Raw genomic sequence first — 22970 nt, 5'->3', positions numbered from 1 at the left:
TAACAAGGCACACATTCTTAAAACATGCATACATGTTTTTTTTTTTTTTTTTTGTCTTTTTTTTTTTTTTTCTTTCAATGTGAAGACTGACTTACAAGTCTATTATGTTCCATGGAAAGGAGTGCTGTTTGTCCAGGGTTCTTCTTCTGCGTAGTTCAGTCAATGTTTGTTTAATCACTGTTTTACTATCTATGAGATTCTGATTAATGACTGTTAAACATCTTGTTTTCCAGAGCTTGACTGTTACAATGTAGATGATTAACTGGAAGAGTCTATGTTTGTTTGTTGATGTTGATTCCTCTAGAAGTCCGTACATGACTGAGCGATAGTTTATAGGGCAGCTCAGGCCAATGTTTTTAAAAAAAGTCCAAACAGCTTGCGCTCTATAGCAGTCAATAAGTACGTGTTCTTGAGTTTCGTCATTTCCACAGTTTATCATCGGACATTTTTTTGTTGTGACATAACAGCTCCAGGATACCAGAGCTCTAGCTGGAAGTCTACTTACAGAAATAAGCCAGCGGATATCTCTGTAATTCTCAGAAATAGATTTGTCCTTTATATTTTTAATGACAGTCTTCTTCTCGTTTTCCTTTACATGTTTGTAATCCACCAATCCACCATAGCTAAAATCGCTTATACATTTATAGATCCCTCTAGAAGTCCCCTTAACCCAGTCGATATTTAAATGTTTATACTTTTCTTTTATGTCACCATATATGATTTTGTAATAAGGTCCTTTCCTTGCCCTGCCTTTTTTTTTCTCCCAGGTGGACAGGTCATAGATCCATATTGACTTCCGTGACATACTCATTGAGACATTCTTAATAAAGGCAATATTTAATTTGAGACCGAGATCTAGTGCACCGAGTCCACCGAGTTCTTTATTTTTAAACAATAGTATTCTTTTAGTGACCTCTCTGGTGGTTCCCCAGATCAGATTTACACACTGTTTGTTCAACCGCGTTATCATTTTGTCAGTTGGAGGAAAAATGTTAGCTAAAAAGAGGAGTTTGGAAAGGATATGAGTTTTCACAATGTTAATTCTACTTTTATAATTTGTATTCTTGTTCTGCCATCTGTTAACTTCTTCCTTAGTCGAGGTGAATTTTTGTTCCCAATTTCTTTCCCCACAGTTGTTATTTCCAAATGAGATTCCGAGGATTTTAATTTCATCTTTAGTTTGAATATTTAGGTTGGGTTTATCTATTGCATCTCCGATCCAAACTCCCTCTGTTTTGCTATGGTTTAGGACAGCTCCTGAAGCCATTTCATACATATTAAGATGATTAGTTAGAACATCCATCTCCACCTGGTTTTTAATTACGACAGTGATGTCATCTGCATAAGCTATTGATTTGACTAAACAGGATTGGCCGAGAGGTATGCCTGTTATTTTTATGTCTGAATTAATTGATTTTATTAATGGGCTGATTGCTAAAACATAAAGAGCAGAGCTGAGAGGACATCCCTGCTTCACCCCTCTCTCCACCTGGAAAGATTTTGTTAAAACACCATTGACATTTATCTTTACGGATGACTTCATATATAAACATTTAACCATGTCGATAAAACTTTTAGGAAGACCATATGCCTCCATTGCAGCCCAAAGATAGTCACGTGAAATATAATCGAAAGCCTTCTTTTGGTCTAAACCGACAATAAAGAAATCCTTTTGGCCTGAATATGACAGTTCTCTTAATGTGCTCAAATTATCCCACATATATCGACCTTTGACTGCGCAGGTCTGTTCTTTTACGATAATTTTTTCTAAAACACTACTTAACCGATTATTGATAATTTTTGCCAGAATCTTATAGTCGGTGTTCATTAATGTTAAGTGCCTATAATTATCGATGCATGAACGGTCACCTTTTTTGTACAGCAAGTTTAAAACTCCTTCATAAAATGAATCTGCCATGACCCCTTTATTTAAACCTTCGTTTAACATAGAGGTAAGTAGATGTAAAACTTCTTCTATATTTAGCTGATAAAACTCTGTGGGGAGTCCATCAGGTCCAGGACTTTTACCTACATTTAACTGGTGAATGGCCTGAACCACTTCTTCTCTTTTGATTTCTCCTTTTAGGGAGTCACAATTTATTGGAGTAGAGTCTCGAATGGAGTCTAAAAGAGTTTTCGTACAACTCCTATCTATGTCGTTTTTTTTTATACGAGTTCACACAGTGTTCTCTGATAGTTTCTCTAATATCTTTGTCAGTATTTGATGTTTGACCATCCGGTTTCTTTATTGATTGTATAGTTTTACTCTGAATTTGTTTTTGTGCAGAGGTGATAATATGTGATACGTTTCCTTTTTCATTTATCTCAGTATCTTTACAAATATTAAATGACATTTCGCTATTCAACTTATCTATTAGGACCTTTAGGTCACCCATAAGATCTTCTTCAATGTTAGTTCTGTGTTCTTTCTGTTTTAAAGTGATATATTGTTTGACCATGATGTTATATTCCAAATTTTTTCTTTTATTTAGTTCTCTACATTTGAATTTAAAGAAATCCTTGACTCTATGTTTTAATGTTTCCCATAATTTGGTATACGAGTTTGTGATACATTGTAATTGTATCACCTTTCGGATTTCATGTTTTAATTCTGTTAGCAATTCTTTATTTTTTAGACATTGTGTATTAAGTTTCCAGTACCCTCTATGGGCGGGTTCACTAGAAGACAAGGTTGTTTTAACTAATAAGTGGTCAGAAAAATCATTCAATATTGTTGAATACTGTATCACTTTAAAGTGAGAAGATACGTAGATCCTATCAATGCGGGTTTTAGATTTGGAATCAAATCTAGTGAATTCCAGCCCAAAGGGATTAATTGATCGGCAGGTGTCGATCAGTTTGGCTTCTTCATTAATAAGTTTTAGATGTTTACCTTCTGTTGTAAGGCGAAATGGTGCAGTGCTACAGCGATCGTTTTCTGCTGTGACTGTATTAAAATCTCCACTTAAGATGACTTTATATCCTACCATCAGCAATTCTCTGAGCCTTTTGAATAATTTTGTTTTTTTTTCGTGCTTCAGGAGCTGTATAAACGTTAATTATTCTATATTTGTCACCTTGGTACAAACAATCAATCATTAAAAGTCTACCAGGTATTATGTCCCTTCTTCTAATGATGACAATATCATGAGTTCTGAAGAAAATCCCAACCCCATCAGCCTTATCTTCCCCAATTGATATTATACATTTACCCTTAGTCCACATATTACACACTTTATCAACATCATCACTTGTAGTGAGCCTTAGCTCTTGAATACACGCAATGTCTATGTCAGAGTTCAACAAATATCCAATCTTCTGTATTCTGTTTTCAGTGGATTTAACACCTCTAACATTCAGAGTGGCCACTTTGAGGAGCCCCATTAAGGAGGGGAGAGTTGAGGAGAGGGCTTATCATTATACCGTTTCCCCTCCCGTGGAGGAGAGGAGCGGGATCGTCTTTTCCTTTTAACTACTTCAAAGGGGATCTCTAACTCACATGAGCTTGGAACAGGAAACTCTGGGGTGGGTGAAAAGGAGCCGGACCCCGAGTTCTTACGTGATGGTAAATTCTCCTCATAAGGAGGAGAGATGGGGGTGCTTGTGGCCCGCTGACCTGGTGTAATCCTATCTGTATTAGATGCTGAGCTTTGACTCTCACTTATGCTTTCAAAATGAGTGATGTCATCACTACTTTCAGAAGTCGTACTGTTACTATCTATGCTTAAATTACTCTCACCTGTCTGATTAAAGGGATCACTGTTGGGGGGGTGAGATGAAGTGTGATGGTCTGCCGATGGCCCGGGGGGTGGGTGCTGATCCGCAGAGATGGAAGTTGGTGTGCACTGATGCTCGTCAGGACTGGAGCCGGGCGAAGGCTGCTGGACCGCAGGCTTTGTAATGGAGGGCTGCTGTACCACGGATCTGGAGCTGGACGGACGGGGCTGGATCTCTGGCTTGGAGCCGGACGAACGGGGCTGGATCTCCGGCTTCGACGGACGCTGTTGGTCGGCTGATCTGATACCAGGCGGCGGCTGATGGATTCTGTGCCCGGGGATGGAATGGTGCCGTTGTTCCTTAGGTCTGGTGCCGGACGTATGCTGATGGTCGGAGAAACCCTTAGCTCTTGGATCTATCTGCTGCTGAATGGTCGCGGAGCTGAAAGGTTGACGTTGAAGGACTGGATTTTGTTGGGACCGTGTTTTGTTTGCATATGAGTCTGGACAGGTGAAAAAGGTGTGCCCGTCCACACCACACAAACTACACCGGCCCTCTGAGCTGCAGTCTTTGGCTTTGTGTCCCAGGTGGCCACACCTCCAGCATTTCACTTGAGTGCAGTCTTTCACCTGGTGGTCAGTTGATTGGCATATGAAGCAGGTGTTTGATTGTCCTGGGTAAATGATTCTGCCATTATACGGGCCCAAAGAAATTGAATTTGGGATCTGGATAAGATGTCCATTAGCATTTTTGTGGAGCCGTACTTTATATTTTCGGACTCCGTACCAGATCCCAAGCTTATCTACAGGTTTCACTGTATGTAAAATGTCACAGAATCTTCTTAAATACAAATCAATGTCCTCATCTGGAACTCGTCCTGTCCAGAACTTAACAACCACAGATATAACATCAGTTTGGACAGAGGATTCGACAGACCAGTCTCTCCATTTAGGATCATTACTTTTTGAAGCTTGTACTTCCAAGAAGCGCCTCAGCGGAGCTTCGTGGAAAAAGCATAGCTCAAAGTCTTTTTTGTTGGGAAGTGCGATGAGAGAATAAACGTCTTTCACATCAATCCAACATGAGTCAAGTAATAGAACCTCACCGACATAGTCTCTGTTTGGTGGTTCTTCATTCCCGTTGTAAGTGAGGCGAACCCAATTTTGCCCAAACTTGGAGGCATATGGTGTTCGACCATTTGAGGCCATTTGGTTTATACCCCGGAGGGTTCAGTGACGGATAAGGACAAGGAACGACTGAGTGTAACATGAGGGTCAAGGTTTTCCTCCTTTGCCCCTTCCACTCATCGTTACTGTTCAGTTGTTCACTTCACAATTCAACTTCACAGGCAAAAACATGAGTTTTTGCCTGTCCCCCATGTAACGGCGGTCAGGCCAGCTGACTCTCCTTTTTGCGAAGTCAGTCCAGCCGCTCCAACATTTCCAGTGCTCCCGTATTACAGACTTTAGGGTAAAAACACGGAGGTGGTTGAGAAAGTCAGAGCAAGGATGCTACAGCGTGGATCATCTTCCGGTTTTCAAAATAAAATGTGGGTTATTGATGGGCAATAAACGGACGTGTCAGTGTGATTCTTGACTGGTTCTTAACCAGTCTATCGTCCGCGGTGACTTGCCGTACGTGTAGGCTGGCAGCGGTGATTCAGGATACACCCCACACCCTTTGAAAAGATTAAAACATTTGGTTTCAATCTCTTCAATAAATGTTTATCTTGTATTGAGCTACAATGCTAACATTTACAATGTTAATTTCATTAAAAATGGGGAAACTATTCAAATGTAATAACAAGAGGTGTAACTCAACCAGCCCATGTAGTACTAGGATCCTGCAGTGATTTGGGGTCAATAGGTCACATGACCTGCAAGCTATTTAGCTAAAAATCACAAACCCAAAATCACTGCAGGACTGTAGTACGGTACTGGCTGAATGAGTTGCGGTCATTTTTGTGACGTTTTAACACTGTTGCTATTTTAAATGATTTTTTTAAATGTAAATATTAGCATTTTAGCTAGACTCAATCAGAATAAGAGCAAACACACTATACATCATAACTTAGAAGTATTAAAAAAAATAAGTAACAGTAAGGTGAAAAAGTGAAACAAAGTTCTTGTTTTATCTTTGGAACCTTTGAGAACAAGGAGCATGTTGACGGACAGGAAATCACAGCAGTTGCTTATGAGCTGCATGCTTCTGAACAGGACACTGACACACTGATGACACGTTGGCCTGGTAGTTCCAGGTGTAACCGGAAATCTGTGGTCTGTATTTTCTCCCGTTTCGTATCAACACAACTGTTTTTTTTCCTTTCATGTCAGCAAATGCAAGCATGCAACGTCAAAACAGAAGGGTGTGTCAAGATATTTCAGGGATTCCACATCTTTAAGTTTAACTTGAGTGTCATATTCAGTGTAATTTTTTTTTGTTACCATATTTTCAGCTTAGTGCTAATTCCACCAGTTTTACAACATCAGGGTCTTCAAGTCATTTTGGCAGAAACCAGAAATGCAAATGAATATAGGAGAGGAGCAGGGACAAAGCAAAAACAGAAGTATTTTTAGGCTTTTTTTTTGATACTGGCAGTTAAAATGAACATCTTTTAAAAAATATTAAACACCACCAAGAAAACCTGCCCATGGTCTCAAAGACGTAACGCTGCTTTGTCAGCATCTCTTAAAACCTCGGATCAAGAACTATTTAAAAAGACACAAAATAAACAGAACTTCTGGCCAAAATGTTTTTCTACAAATGAAGAAATGTCATGTGAGACTATGCATCGCAGCTGTGAGAGGAAAGTGCAGTATGATAATGATGAGTTGCACAATTAAATACATTTATTACCACATTAACAGCTGACTGGGTTTTATGGACAAACACTGAAATACAGGTGTTCAGTGTTTCTGGGCTGTGGTCAGCTGACTGGTGACCCAGTCATGTCCGTTTGGTTCTCTGGACACAGTAACTTCACAATTAAACCAGATCAGACCACTTCAGGCTCAGAGCTGATGTGTTTCGCTGCATTCAATCAAATTCTTGAACTTTTCTTACACTTTTAAAATACAAACATTTGACAGAAAAGCCACTTTTTGCTGATTTTCTCTGGCATGTGTTAAGAGTTTAAGTATTTTCTTTATAACAATGACCTTAAAAGACTACAGGTAGTGTGAATTTTGCTTCTCATATGCTTTTACGTTTCTCTAATTTTGTGTTTTTGTCCCTTGCACTGCTTTGTTCAGTGCCTCACACTGGTTTTGTGCCATATTGCAGCCATTCCCAAACAGTGTCCCAATTCAACATCTGAAAATCTGTAAAATAGTATTTTTAAGACTAAAAGAGTATTTCTATTTCTATTATTTCTTTTTGGTAAATAACATCCCACCTGCAGTACTCATATGACACACTTGGGGGCAGCAGTCCATACCTCAGGACTCAAAACTTGTCTTTTGCATTATGTCAAACATCCTCTACACAAATATGGTATCCTTCTGTATAGCTGTGTTTCGTTTTGAATGATGAATGGATTAAGGGAAGGATCAACAACCTAACATCCATGACCTTAATCACATGAACAAATAGACTTTTTCATTCTCTATTAAAAATAATGAGCTGTTTTCCAAGGACTGTCATGATACAAATGGCACAAAAATGCTTCAAGTCAAATAATGTAAACAAAAAGTGATCAGAAGTGTCCACCACAGCTGTACATTTGTCTTGTGTGTGTCGAATTAAAACAAGACTAAAATGTTTTGCATGAAATTAAAACTAAACATAAACTCCCTCCTCATTTTCGTCTACACAACAGGAAACACAACATCCCCCCTGTCCAGATGAAGACAGTTCCAGTTTCTTGTGCATACTGAGCAGTGTTTGTTGCCAGATGGGAAATGACAAATTATCATACCAGAAGCTTAAAATTATTGTAATTTGAGGAAAATTATCGTACAAATCTGATTTGCCGTTCCTCAGAACCATCTGCTTCAGTAAAACATTACCACAGACCATGTGAAGCATGTCTTTGTAGAGGACAAAACATAAGGACCAGGACAAAGGTAGTAAAATTAGGAAAAATGATAATTTAATAAAGTTAGAAAAAATGCTCAACAAAAGCTCCAAAAAATGTCAATTAACAATATGAACAAAGATGGGCCCAACTGAGGTCAACTAAACCATAACTGCAACAGAACAAAAACTGACCTCAACAGATAATGAACAAAGGTGGGTTTGAATAGAAGGGGACTAACCCAAATCAAACACAAGGGGGAGGCATTACACTAAGAAATTCAACCAAACCATTCACTTAGTCAAAATAACAAAAAGCAAATAATCATAACTAGACACAAAATACTAACTGTGTGAAATAAATGTGATTTAAACCAAGAATTTAAGAAATTAAATTAACACAAAGAAACAGTTAATTATCGTACACTATGGGATTATGGGTATAGAGGGTGAAATTATCATACAATAATTATTGAACATCTGGCAACGCCGGTACTGAGTGGGGGGGGGGGGGGGGGGGGGGGCAGGGGGCAGGAGGGTAACTGGGAGCTGATGGAGAGCCTTACTTTGAACTTTTTATTTATTTAACCTTTATTTAACCAGGAAATCCCCTGAGATTAAAATCTCTTTTTCGAGGGAGACCTGTCCAAGACAGCACACCATTACAAGGTTACAAAAATTCTAAAATAAAACACGTTAAAAACAGACAAAGGACAACAGACACATACAATAAAATCCATCTTAGGAACAGCAGTTGCGCATCAGTAACACAGTGTTTTATCAGAGCTTTGAACTCTCCCAGGAAGACCAAATCATTTAGCTGTAATGTACTTGTGTAACTTGGGTATGTAGAGGAAAAATGATTTTTTGCTGATCCATTCTGTCTGAGCATTTTGTCTAAACTTTGTACTTGTTATTCTAACCATTTTTTGACTCTGTCCTGTTATGTAGCATATGCTGAGCAGATCCAGTTAAGACCAGTTTTGTGGACATGGTATGGAATTTGGGTAAACAGACCTTTGATGCTTACATAGTATAAAGGATCTCTGCATTTTGCTGTCTGTGTCCAGACTGTACCCTGTTTGGCCAAATAGAAACTTTTTCTCTGAATCTTTTGTTGATCATTGTGCTTATTGCTGGTTGTTCATTTTAATTGGAAATATTATTCTATAATAAATTGATGTAAATCTACAAACTTATTGTGCTTCTTTCTCACTGTGAGGTTTAGGCCCCAACAGGCCAGAGGGTGATAATGTGGGATGGGGACAACTCAAATACTTTTATTGAGATTTTTTTTTTTTAACTGTTTTTTGATAGAGTCAGTTTCTTATTGCTCAAAACTTCTCCACATTTGGGAAATACTCACTCAGTGCACATGATCCCACATGCATAAAAATTGTTTAGAAAGTTTACACAGACAGGGGTCCATGGTTTGAATTGAGATGAGACAATGCTGGTGAATCACCTGATTGGACCATGAACCACTCGGGCGATTAATTCAGGTAATGAAGCAGTTGCTGCTTTAGACGTCATATTACATGATTTTTTTTCCACACAGAAGCAAGCTTTGAAGCAGTGATTTGACGTTCAGGGTTTGAAGTATGTATCGAAGCTGCAATGTCACACTGCCATCATCACCACTATCCACCACAATTCTGCCAGAAGATTCTGCTGTATTCATTTGTCTTTGATCCTTATCCTTATGAACTCCAGCCCACTGCTCCTTGTGCCTGTGTTACTTGTCCTCTGTAACCCAACTCCACAACAGCCTTCATATCAGATCTCTACCTTCACCACCTGCACTTTTGTTTTCTGTATAGACAATCTGTTGAACTCTGCTTCAAACCTCTTCTCTTTGGGTCCAATATCAATTAACCTCTGACTTCCACAATGTCAGTCTTACTACTTCCACTTATTTCAGATCAAGATGATGTAAAGCTTACTATGAAGGAAATTTAATCAAATAACTACAACTAATGTGCAACTTCCTCAAATATGCATCTGCTGATCCGGTTATTGGGCTAAACCAGTGTTTTTCAACCTTGGGGTCGGAACCCCATGTCAGGTTGCCTGGAATCCAGGTGGGGTCACCTGAAATTTCTAGTGAATGATACCCCCCCCCCCCCCCCCAAAAAAAAAAAAAAATAAATTAAAAATAAAAAAAATTACCAATAAAAAAAATATGGTGAGATGTGAGAGACAATCCCAATACATAAAAGACATGACAAACTGTGAAGCTGAAACTGAAGCACTGTGGCACTGTTTATCTTTCAAATGTTCATTGTGGTCGGTTTCAGATGCTGCAGCTCTTTCAAAATTCATAGTTTGACTTATTGTTTGTTCAGTATTAATTGTCAGCCTTGTAAATACAAGCTGGACTGACTGTACATATCCTGACCAAGGAAAATAAAATTCTCACTTTGTGCAGTAATCTACACCTGGCTTTTCTGCCTCCGTCCATAATAATATATGTTATATAGACTAAATGTGGTCTAAAATGAATGTTTATTTGCAACATAGTATAGCAAACTATTACATGAACAAAACCAAATTAACTGAATAAAAAAAAAATCTCTCCGTTTTGAATGTCTGGGGTCGCCAGAAATTTTTAATGTTAAAATGGGTCACGAGCCAGAAAAGGTTGGGAAGCACTGGGCTAAACTCAGTCTTACACGGTCTACATGCTCCAACAGACAAAGGGAAAGTAGGAGCTGCACTTGATCCATCCTCTTACAGGGTTGGGTTTGGCCTGATAAGTGAGACCAGCTCCTGCCCTTCCTGTTCCAGGAAATGTAGTTTTTAACAATCAAGGAACTTTCTATCAGAGAATTTCTTGATGTGATTCAGTGAAAAGCAAACTGAATCTTATCAAACTAGAGATAAATATGTTTTTTTATATATTTAAATGTATATATGTTTAGAAATGTATGGTCTCCTTTTGTCTCAAAATCAATGACAAGACAAAGAATCACACCTCAGGTTTAGTTTCAGTTTGGTTTGTTTTCTGTTTCTGACTCTGTATCTGCTTATTTTCTTGCCAGGTCACAGGTAACCAGGTAACTTTAACTGAAGTGGCTGTAAACTGAGTGTGAGCCTTAAAAGTGGTCATCATTTACAAAACCTGTGTGTGACTGTCATTTATATTGTATGATTGATTCACAGTGACACAATGAGGGTCAAAATCAATAATAGAAGGAAAGAACACACTATGCTTTTGGAAACTGTCTCTGAAACTATTTACTGAAAACTCAACTCACAATTGCTTTATGATGTGAATGAGGTCTTATGTTTACACCCACATTAAAGGTTCAATTGTTCCTAATTTTGCATATTTGTGTTTTTTAGCTCTAATATTTTTGTATTTGTGTTCATTTTGTTGATTATGGTGTAACTTTGTGGTAGTTTTATTGATTATTTTGTTCTTTTACTTGATTATTTGGATCATTTTATGCCAGTCTGGGTCTACCTCTCCTTTGAAACCACTTCATGTTACTTTGGAGCTTCGGTTTATCTTACATTCTGTTCATTTGGGCAACATTAATTTCCACAGGTTCCATTTGTTTCAAGAATTACCATTACGTTTAGTTAAATTTCTTTCTTTTACTTCCTTCCTTGTGTGTTATTCCTTCTGTTCTTTGTTATGGTCTGAAAGCCTGGCCAGATTACACTGAAATATAGTCAAACAAAAGGTCAAATAATAGGAAACAAGAAGAAAATCGCGTTTGAACTTTTATTTTTATTTATTTATATATTGTTGTAGCTTCTCTAAACCGTATGATACAATTATATCAGCCTTATCACTGCGGTAAGAAATTATATTAAGGTGTTCTTTTCTTTGTCATAAAAAGAAAGCTGGTGGATGTGGAACTTCTGGGAGTTTCCACCATCCTGTATTAACAGAGAAAAGCCAAACCTATTTAACTGTATTTCACCTAGTAACAGCCTGATGGGATTTAATGATTGGCTGATGATGATGCAGTGGGTGTGGCCTGGCGCTTTTTTCTCCCGGTCTGCTCAGGGGTTTCACTTTAGAAGAGGCTTCTCATCGAGCGGTTTGGACGCATCTTAGTGTCTGCTGAGTATTTCCGAAGATAATCCAAGAACATCAGAGTATCGACATGAAGTACGTGCTGTTGTTCGGAGCCCTGGCTGCCCTGTACTTGACAGTGGAGTCTAAAACAAGTAAGTACCACCACCAAAAAAACTTGCTTTGTGTTACTGTAAATGTAAATAACGCCGTAGAACTTCGCTATATGTCAAAGAAATGTTAAGAAAACTGATTTTTTTTTTTTTTTTTTTTTTTTTTTTAATAATAATAATAAGAAAACAGACATTTACTCATTTCATCTATGAGGAAATTGCGTCACATATGATTTTATTTATTTATTTACTTAGTGCGTGTACGTTAACGCACAAGGTCGACAGTAACGTAAAAGTCCGAATAACCTTGTGTAAGGTCAAATACTGAGGATGAACACATTAAATAAAAGGTGTTTTTCGTATTTTTGATGAATTGGAATTCCCCTGAACAAAGACAGATTTAGTTTCGATTTCCCGTAAACAGCTACTTGTATGTGCGTGCGCGTGCAACAATAGTCTGATATCTGGACCCATTATAAATCTACATTAAGTCAATGATCGATTATTTAGATGTTTGGACCGTAAATAATTAATATTATACCATGGATTATTTCTGAAGGAAATGTATGTGACCGGAAAGCTGAATTTGCATATGTAGAACTGGTGGTGAAATAGGACTAACTCATTTAATACTAACTTATAATTACTTTATAATTAGTATAATGTTTATTGTTTGTCAGGAGTAGTCCTAAGTAATTAAGTATTTATTAGTTCTTTGTGTTTGTGCAAAACTATTCTTTTGGCCCATGTTAGCTTTTTATTCGTATTCACCATGAACATGTAAGGAAAAGAAATCTGATTGGGGCTTTTTGCAGTTCTGATTTGGCTTTCATTGTAGGTTTTTTTTTTTCTTAAGGTTATGTTTTTCTGATCTTTTCTTTTGTCATTTAATACTATTTATACTATTATGATTACTGCTAATAATAGTTGCAATTCTATCAAAGTTATAGATTGTAAGGTAGAGGTCACACCTAAAATTTTGAGAATAAAGTTTATATTTCTTTGACTTTGTTGACGTTTCATTCCTTTTGGTTTTCTTTCTTTCCCTTAGTTATTGTGTTGTGTCTTCTTTGTGTACCTATTGCACCTCTCACTTACAGAGCTGGTCAAGAATGAACGTGATCAGCTCTGTTTTGCATCTGTGTACTATGTAAATCAGATTGTTATTGATTTTATTATTATAAATAGCACATGAATATTGAATACGCCATTATTAATAAGTAATGTTAATCTTGTATTTCTCCATTTTAATATCTTAAATTCCCTTTTGTCAACCTTTACATAAGAGTTGTCCGTATGATTTACCCTAACAAGTTCATGTTTGTTCTAACTTCCAGTTTGATTTCAGTCAGAATGACTTTTTCAGTGACAGTTTAAGCGATAATTTTTGTCAAGTAAAATACATGTAACTTATAAACAAACACATCAGACTTTGGCAGCGATATTGATTCAACTAACCGAGTAATGATAACTAATTAGAATTTGGTGCGTGTAGGCTAGCTTAATAATCAACCATACTGCATTTAACCCATTGTAAAAAAAAATGGGTATTTTTCTCCTGGGTCACTTTACAGTGTTTATTCAGAATAAATGCGTAGAAAAATAAATCTGAATAAACTGAAATTTTAAGTTGATGTAAGTTAAAGATCTATGATTATTCAATAAATGTAAAATACTGGTTTTATTTTCTTCTCATACCTGTATACCACGATATTATTATGAATATCAGTTAATGCAGTTTGACTCTTAATTGATTCCTTGACGCCATTTTCTAGTGGCTTGGTTTTGTTCAAATGGATGAAAAAAATAAAATACAAGGAAGTAAAAATGTGTAAATACCTGTGGTCCTCCGGAAAATATGTGGAACTCGTTTGGAAAGTTGAATGTTGATACGTTTATGAATTATACAGAAATATATAAATTATGTGTACGTTCAGCATACTGTGTCTTAATTATACTGAAAAATCTGCAGTACAATGTCACTGAATCCTGAGGTTGTAATTCTACCGAGTGCTTTCATTTTTAACTTGGTGGAATTCCCCGATGGACTCGTGACTCAGTACAGAAAATTGCTGCTCAACGTTATTGTGGTTGCTTCAGTGTGCTATTAATTTTACCTGCTGACTGTTTGGTTCATGGTAGTTGAACATCCTCCTCATTTTGTGTATAGGTCCACCCAAGGTTCAGGTGTACAGCAGAGGCCCAGGAGAGTACGGCAAGGAGAATATCCTGATCTGCCGTGTGACTGGATTCCACCCACCCAACATCAAGATCCAGCTGATGAAGAATGATGAGGAACTCCCAAATTCAGTGCAGACCGACCTGGCCTTCGAATCTGACTGGCACTTCCATCTGACCAAGCATGCGCCCTTCACACCTCAAAGTGGAGAGAAATATGTCTGCAGGGTCACCCATGGCAATGCAGCGCCTAAAGATTATTCCTGGGGTGAGTAATGATCAGCAAAGACTAGTTTATACGTTCCACAGAAGAACCGTTTACCCATAATGCACATGGTAGATTTTATATGAAAGGTATGACCTTTTAGATTTTGTATTTACTTGTACCCAAAACTCAAAGTTAATTACATCAGTACAGGTGCCATAATTAAGTACACTTTTGCTTGGTTAAGAATTTTTTGTTTAGGCAAACGTCAACAGCATGCAGGTAACATCTATAAAACAAAAGGAACTGGTATTTAACAAATATTGGGCAGAAGATGAGTGATCGGTCTGAAATGAAACAACTATCGGTTTAAATTTAAATTGTAAGTACACAGGAGCTTTGCCAGGTTCAATGGAAAGCTGTCCTGAGTTTTAAAAATCTGTGACTCTGCATTTGTAAGTTAATATATTGTATCTTTTATTATGGAGGAAAACACAATCATGATTGTGCCTATGCCCTACATAGTGAGGTAGACAATGAGCTTCAACTTGATTTTTTTTTTTTTTTTTTTTCTTAAAATTAATCTTTGTCCCAGTTGCATAAATTGCATCCAGTCTTTGTGTTTCTGGCTGTGAGGGTTAGCTCTGACTTTTTCCTCATAATATTGTGACTTTATTTTTGTAACATTCTAACTTTTTCTCATATTTTTTTCATAACACTGAGACCCTTTTTTGTGACATTTTCCCTGAAATATTGTGGCTTGATTCTTGAGATATAAAAGTTTTTGTCAATCTCAATATAACTCTGGAAGTAAGGGTTTATTACACAAGTGTTTTTAATTTTGTGGGTGTAAGTCCCTTGAATAAATACCATGAAATATCAGCAGGAGTAGAACGAAAGTAGAACTATATAAAATGTTGAGGTAATATTTAAGTTTCAGTGACTAAGTATTGTTAAGGTCATAATCCATAAATGCTTCGTAATGCATGACTTAGGTTTGATACATTTTGTATTTGTATTGATTTTATATTATATATTATGATCTTATTAAATTTATTTATCAAAATATGGCTTTATCCACTTGAAAATGTCAGTGATGTAACCACAAAATATTATTAAATATCCAAGATTAATATAAAAACGGACTCATGTTTTTCCTTCTTCTTTTCCAGAGCCAAACATGTAAATATCATCACCCTGGATGCATGGTTTCCTCCATTTTTCACACCTCCAATCCGCATCATTATGGTCTTACCGGCTTTTTCACTTTTTAGTTCAACTCCTGCAAACAACTTTCAAGAATGGACATTTCCATCAGTAATATTAAAGATATGATATGTAACATTAAGAAATGTTCATGAACAAATCAAGAATGAGCACTTTGCAGGCTGCCAGCATTGATGATGAGAGCCTGCACTCTGATTCCTATAGTGAATCCTTGGGCTGTTTTTTTTTTTTCCACAGAAATCAACGACACTTATGCGAGCCTGTATGTGCCTGTATGTACCTGTGTGGAACGCTAGCTACCATTAGCTCAGAATTGGTGTCTACTATCAGCAAATCAGCAGCCTAGCACATGCAAGTGTTAGGTATTGTACCTTTAAAATGGAGGGATCTGGGTTGTGGATGGTTTGTAATGTATATGATTAAATGTGTTGATCCTGTCGTCTTTGTTTTTCTTTTCCTTTCTTTCTTTGTCATATTTTGCCTTTTTTTCTACATGGAGGCAATTGGATACTACTGTCTCATTGGCAATTACTTTGTGTAAGAATGGGTTTGTAATAAGGTGTGTACATCTTCAATTAATAAATAAATAAATACCTGTTAAAAACTGCTCAGTGTTATGATTTCTGATTGCAAATATATTCATTTGTAAATGGAGACGTAGTTAAATACTTCATGTTGTACAATTTTAAAAATGTTTGGTTGAAAAAATGACAAACACCATATAGAATAAAAACAAATGTAAGCTACTTGGATTTGTATGCTCTGAATATTTAATCAGAAAATTTTAGAACTTCCCACTTTTTTTTCCTCAAAACCCCAACTTTTACGTAATTTTTTCAGCCCATAGTCTAAATCATCTATCCTTCAGCCTACTTTATTCCATGATAATCTACATTTACGACTGCCCATGATTGCTGAAAGTTTCACAAAATATTTTAATTTCATTTGTGACCTCTTGATTTCTGATAATCTTTTTATATTACAACTAAATTCCTTTAATACACAAAATGAGGTGGTACTGAGCATCCAAAAAAGCTTGCCCAATAGAACATATTTCTCGAGGAGGGATTGAGTTGTACTGAACTGACCAAGACTAAAGGTTGACCAAACTAATGACAACTGCCACAAGTGGGGATTCACCACCAGCCCTGAGTGTCCCTGTGGTGCAGCGGTTCAATCAATGGAACACATCTTGCATTATTGGTACCCACTGGGCCCTCATTGCTCCGACCAAGACCTTCAGGAAGCAAATAGCATCGCTCAGAAATGGATTCAGCATTGGCACAAAAAGATATGATGATGAATGCTTCTTTCATATAATTATTACAATGTTTTGTATTTATTTTTCCAAATATGACTTATATTAACATTTTAAATTTTCCTTCCCAAAATATTACATCAATCTTATGATTTACAAGTATATTCTACTAATACTACTTTTTTAAAATAAACAATAAAGGGGTGTGTGTGGGGGGGTGGGTATCATGACTTTATTCTTGATATATCAAATTTTCTCTCTTATTTTAATCTTCAAAACAAAATGAAGGTGATCTCAAAATTAAAATATAGATGTCTATTATATTGTGTTTTGTCATTTATCTTTATTTCTAAATTCTACCGGCAATAAAGAGATGGCTGTTTGTAATCACATTAAAAAAAAAAAAATGACTGAAGAAATTCATATGGCTTTTTTTCTGTGAAGTGGCTATAGAAACAACATAAACTGTAATCCAGCGTGAAGGAGAAACACATATGTTGGAGTATTAGGACCAAACTGAGGAAAGAAAAGTCTGATTTCAAAGCAAATTATTTTGAAAGATATATAGAATTTTATAAATGGAATTTTTCCCAAGAGATCTATCAAACTTTTCTCATATTTTTGGGAAAAGTTGTTGCTTATGTTATAGAATATCTTAAGAACAAGTTCAGGATATGTTAAAATGTCTTCATGTTACAGTTAATAGCTGTTAAAAAAAAGTACCCTGCATCATCACCACCAGTTTCATTACGTTAATGGCACCACATAATTTTTGTCCATAAACAAATGATAGTACACATAAAACCACATTATTGTTATTTTCCTCTTCTCTAAATATTACGACTGTATTCTCAAAACATCCATTTTTTTATTATTATTTGGATCTAATAGCTCGGCTCTAATCGAAGTGAACAAAACGAACTGCGTAGCAAAGAAAATGTCTGAGTCATTTCCACCTAGCAACAGTTCAATCTGATTTTTCATTGGCGGATAATTAAGTTATGCTCGTCCCTGTCAGCGGAAGCGCTTTTTATTCTAAAGGGGGTGTGCCGTAAATCGAGCTGATGGTGTTATTGTAAGAGTCTGTAAACTCCGCCCACCGTCGGCTCGTTCCACCGTAAACTAATGTGGCCGCTCACACGTATAAGGTTTTGTTGAGAAGGTGCAGGATGCGTGGCTACTCTGGTGGTGGGCGTGATTGACACTGGTACAGCTCCACCCTTTTGGTTCTACTTGGTTTAGTTTCGTTTTTGCCTTTCGAAACAATTTCGTCGTTTTGACCGTTGTAGATTAAGGTTTTCATCGTCAGCAAGTGTTTTGCCGTGTGTTTGAAAACATGAGAGGGTTTGTCGTCGTCTTCCTGCTTGGGGTGCTGTATTTTGAGGGTTCGGTGTCTAAAGAAAGTAAGTAAACCATCGTGTGTATGAACAAAACTAAGACGTTGTGAAATGGCGAATTTATGACGCGGAGAGAACTGGGTTTACACTCGGCTCACTGTACAATTTTAGCTGAAACTGAAGCGTACATTTCTCAAATATACATCGTTATCTTATAAATAAAGACAGGGTTACAGGTCTGGAAGGATGGAAGTGTCAAAGTTAATTAGATTCGGCGGTGATAAGTGACGTTTTAATGTAAAAAAAAAAAAAAAAAAACAATGACGCCATGACAGTTTGATAGACCACTGTACACAAACCCAAACCTGAAAATTGTGCCGAACCTGCTTCTGACACTGTGACCTAATGTTAAGGTAGTTTACTAATAATTTGTGTCCTGAGAATTAATGTTACAAACCATACTGCTATAGAATATTAATTCAGATAAGGGGATAAAAAGCATAGAAGCTAGTTTGGGAGGAAATGCTCAAGTTTTACTTAGGTAAAAATAGTATAACACAACAGTGAAAGAAATGTCAAGTAAAATGTGTGAATTCAAACCGTATTGACTTGAAAGGACAAACACAAAATGTACTGACAGTAGCAAAAGTGAAAGTGGGGACTGGTCTATTTCAGAAGTTTATGTCATGTAAAAAGTAATACTCTATAAATAAAGCGAATGTTCCTCTCCCAAACATGTACAAAGCAGTACAAATCAAGTACCAGAACTCAAATGTGTACCTCAGGTCAGGATTTGGTTCTTAATTCTTAGTTGCAGTCTGGCACTGGTAAAAATGAAAAAATATTACTAGATGAGTACCAGTTTTTATACTTTGTTTAAAACTTAAATCTGTATTAGGTTTTTAATCATCTAAAAGTTGTTACATACAACATTATTGTCATGATTTATCAACTGATTCTAAACATGTTTGAGTGTTTTTGTGTTTCAAGGTGATCCAAAGGTTCAGGTGTACAGTCGCAAACCAGGAGAGTATGGCAAGGAGAACATTCTGATCTGTCATGTTAATGGCTTCCACCCTCCTGAGATTGGCATTGAGCTGATCAAAGGTGGGGAAGTGATTCCTGGATCCGTACAGTCTGACCTGGCCTTTGAGGAGAGCTGGTTCTACCATCTTACCAAACACGTCCCCTTCACCCCGACCAAGGGAGAGGAGTACGCCTGCAGGGTGACGCACCTGGGAAAGACTAAAACATACATTTGGGGTATGACTGTCTGTGGTTCAACTAATTTTAAGTTTTAAAGTTACATTTATAAGAATGGTTTGGGTCAAGGGGAACTGGATCATGATGTGTTGATGATATATGTGGTATGTAACAAAGGGTTAAATATACTACTACTCCTTAGACTGGCACCACTGTAAGTAACAATTGCAATAATCATAACCAAAATAATCATAATACTACTGTTTCTGTTACTACCACAACTAACACCACCAATATTAATAATAATCCTACTACTATAGGTACTACCACGAGCACAGGCATTAAACTAGTCATAATAATTACTAATGCTAGTACTAATACTGTTGCTAGTAATCATCGTAATTCTGTATCTATTACTACTTATACTTTTACTGTTACTAAAACTCTCTAATAACAATTGTAATCTTATTAAAATTTCAACTAATACTAGTAATTCTACTGTTACTACCAGTATTGGTTATACTATTAGCTAATGTAACAATCATTATAATCATAATCTTACAGCTACTACCAGTAATACAGATACATATGAACTTTATTGATCCCCAAGGGAAAAGTCACTAATGCTTACACTATTAATAATAGTCACAATACTATAGCTGCTACAGTGTTTTTTAGTAATTCTGCTGCCACTGCTAAAGTAATCAAATTCAGTAGAATCATCATAATCATAATATTCATAATAATAGTACTGTTACTTCTTTTACTACTCTAGTATTACTATCATCACTATTATTACTATTGATTATATTAGTATTAATATTAGTTATAGAAATACTCAAACTTCATACTTCTACTACTACTACAACTTCTGCTATTTCTCTTGAATGACAGAGAAAGCCCAATTAACTGAAAACTCAACATTTTTTGTTTTTCTTTCTGCAGAATCAGATATGTAACTTCTTTACCGCCTTCTTCCAGGTATCTTTTTTTTTTTTTACATTCTGAACAATGTTTTACATTCCAGTGTTTTCTGAAACAGTTTAAGTGTTTGCACACTATTTACATTTTGTGTGATCACCACAGGGCCTGAGGAATGTGAAGATGGTCTCTCTGTCATGTGAGGTTTCATCGTATATGCTTTGAGCATCAGCAAACAAGAGGACAGACTGTAATTCTACCTGCTGTGTTTTTATGAGAAATTCAAAATGGCCTCAGAGGTTCATTATGTGATTGGTGAATTCACCATTGACCACAAGGGGGCAGAAACACTCCAAAGTTCAGAATACCAGCTCAGAACTGCATAGTACAGTGTCACCATATGAATTAGATGAAATCCTTCTGTATGAAAGTTTTATGTAAGTGCCAACTCAGTAGGTAAACCGTGCACTGCAAATGTTCACCTGCTTTCAGTCAGGAGTTGAGCTCTGTCCATAAATTGTAGTCTGTAAGACAAGTAATGTATGAATATTCCTTACTTCCCTTGTGTAAATAATATCTTTTGATTGATGAGCCTAGCCTATGTGTGACCAACCCCCCCGCCCATTATCAGTGTGGCCAAAAACCTAAACACCGATGAAGGAAGTCATCTTTTGACCCAGTTTATATATTAAAAATGTCACCTGCTGGAGCCTAATAAGCCTAATTGGAAGGTTAATCCCTCTCTTTTAATGTCTGATGCCTAATTTAAAATCGTAACTTACACCTGTTTCCACCTGTTTCTATTGATAAATGAGTGAGTTTGTCTTGTGTCTATCCTCAGTACCTTAGCTTTATCTCCACTGAAAAATATGATTTAAAGTATCTCTAAAAATATTATTTACACTTAAGGGTGACAAATCTATGCACTTTCCAAGGGTAAATTTTGGCTTGGTTGTCATGTTATATGAAATGTGTGTATATTAACTCTGTTATGCATCAGTTGTGTGCGACTCCTATAACTGAGTAAATTATGAAATAAAAGATTTTAATTTTCTGTATGTGGATGTGTTCAACTTTTTATTGTTTGGGTCAGGTGAAGTTTGCATATGTGAACCATTGGTGTCAGTACACCTTCAATAACAGCCCTCTGAATACAATGAAACACCTTATTTGTGCAATTTTCAGATGTATGTGGTTTCCTTTACATTTTTTTTTTTTTACTCCAATAAATTACAACTTCGAGATATTTACATATAAATGATGATGAACTAGACTGAGGAGAGTGATGAATGTAATCCACACCATAATGAAGCTAGAGGACTGATGAGGAATAAGACATGAATCCAACAGGAGCTACTCTTTTTAATCTATAAGCATGTTTATTAAACTCTTGTTCGTTACCTTGTAAACTGGAAGGAAATAACCTACTATAGGTCATGTATTTTTTTGTTCTTGCAATCATCAACTTTTATTATTTCTGCATTAATATAGACGTTTCATGTAGAATCACTAAATGTTATTAATGAAGCAGGAAAAAATGTGTTCTGAGAGACATCACAGGCTCAGTGAGTAATATTTTGAGGCGTCTGCTAGATGAAGTAACTTCCCATCCCAGCTGGATAGCCCCTTTTCCTTCCATGTCTGCAATGAAAACACACAAACTCACACTGGGCCCAGTGTTTGTCCATTCTGGAACAATACCTCTGGTCCACAGTCAAACATAATAGGGAACTATAATGGGTTTAGTGGTTTTAAAACATACAGTGTACAAAAAGTGGGTCTTTTCTTGACTACTGTAGAAAATGTACTACAACTAAATATATAACAAAAATAGTTTATAAATGATAGTTTGAAAAAAAGTGCCCAAAGGCCTGTAGCCCTTAGGTGTAACACAGCAATAACTTGAAGATGGACCACCAGAAAACTTATTTGATGGTTAAAATACAACAAATGAGACAAAAATGACTCCTGAAAATATATGATTAACTTAATGTTTAAGCAGAGAAGCTGAATGTAAATCTAAGAGCATTGTGTGACGTTCATAGAACTGATGACTTTGGCTCATATGGACACACATGGCATAGGTGAAAGCTCATTAGCTGTAAGTTGGCAGTTGAGTTTTTTATTTACTGTATATAATTAGTGGACAAAGAAACGTCAACATCACCCATTGGTTTCTTAACTATGCCATGATGAAGTATATGGTTTGCATTTTATCTATTGCCATTTTTTGGAGCCAGAAATGACCATATTTGGACAAATGCGATAAAGCAGGGGAATTAATTATATTACCAATTAATTGTCCACAACTACAGTGGAGCTTTCAGTCAGGAGCAAATATGTTGTTAGTAGATCTTAATAACAGATAGGTGGATAAAAAATGGAACAGAGTGGCATGATTCATGGATACAAATTCTTGACTTGGTATTTTTAGAGTGAACTTTAGTGCAAGTGTAGTGCAGTGTTTGGTAAGCAGGGCTTTTAAGAACCAGCATCTAGTGGCCACCAGTGGTACTACAAGTTCATGTAATACTGCAGTAACTTGTGCATTGGGTTCATTTTGGAGCCTTGTGGCTTTCATAAACTGTGAAATGACTGAAGCTGGAAACTTCTTTTGTGTTTACAAATAAAGATGATGATGATGATTGTTGTTGTTACTAACCCTTAGGACAGTGTTTTTCAACCTTGGGGTCAGGACCCCACATGGGGTCACCTGGAATTCAAATGGGGTCGCCTGAAATTTCCAGTAATTGATTTTAAAAAAACCAAA

At 36.5% G+C, this 22970-nt stretch overlaps 2 protein-coding genes across 2 annotated transcripts; both read left to right on the top strand.

The window, feature by feature from the left end:
* Positions 1–11757: 11757 nt before the first annotated feature.
* Positions 11758–16088, top strand: LOC115430664 (beta-2-microglobulin-like). The gene is made up of 3 exons (XM_030150812.1): positions 11758–11913; positions 14042–14317; positions 15427–16088. The coding sequence occupies exons 1-3, from the start codon at positions 11850–11852 to the stop codon at positions 15438–15440; spliced, it is 354 nt and encodes a 117-aa protein (XP_030006672.1). The 5' UTR covers positions 11758–11849; the 3' UTR covers positions 15441–16088.
* Positions 16089–17957: 1869 nt separating this feature from the next.
* LOC115430460 (beta-2-microglobulin-like) lies at positions 17958–21258 on the top strand. The gene is made up of 4 exons (XM_030150481.1): positions 17958–18142; positions 19067–19339; positions 20225–20260; positions 20366–21258. The coding sequence occupies exons 1-3, from the start codon at positions 18076–18078 to the stop codon at positions 20236–20238; spliced, it is 354 nt and encodes a 117-aa protein (XP_030006341.1). The 5' UTR covers positions 17958–18075; the 3' UTR covers positions 20239–20260; positions 20366–21258.
* Positions 21259–22970: the final 1712 nt, after the last annotated feature.

This window comes from Sphaeramia orbicularis, chromosome 12 (assembly GCF_902148855.1).
Source record: "Sphaeramia orbicularis chromosome 12, fSphaOr1.1, whole genome shotgun sequence".
In the NCBI taxonomy this organism is placed as follows: domain Eukaryota; kingdom Metazoa; phylum Chordata; class Actinopteri; order Kurtiformes; family Apogonidae; genus Sphaeramia; species Sphaeramia orbicularis.
The sequence above is the reverse complement of the archived record's forward strand: the minus strand, read 5'-3'. Positions and strand labels throughout refer to the sequence as shown.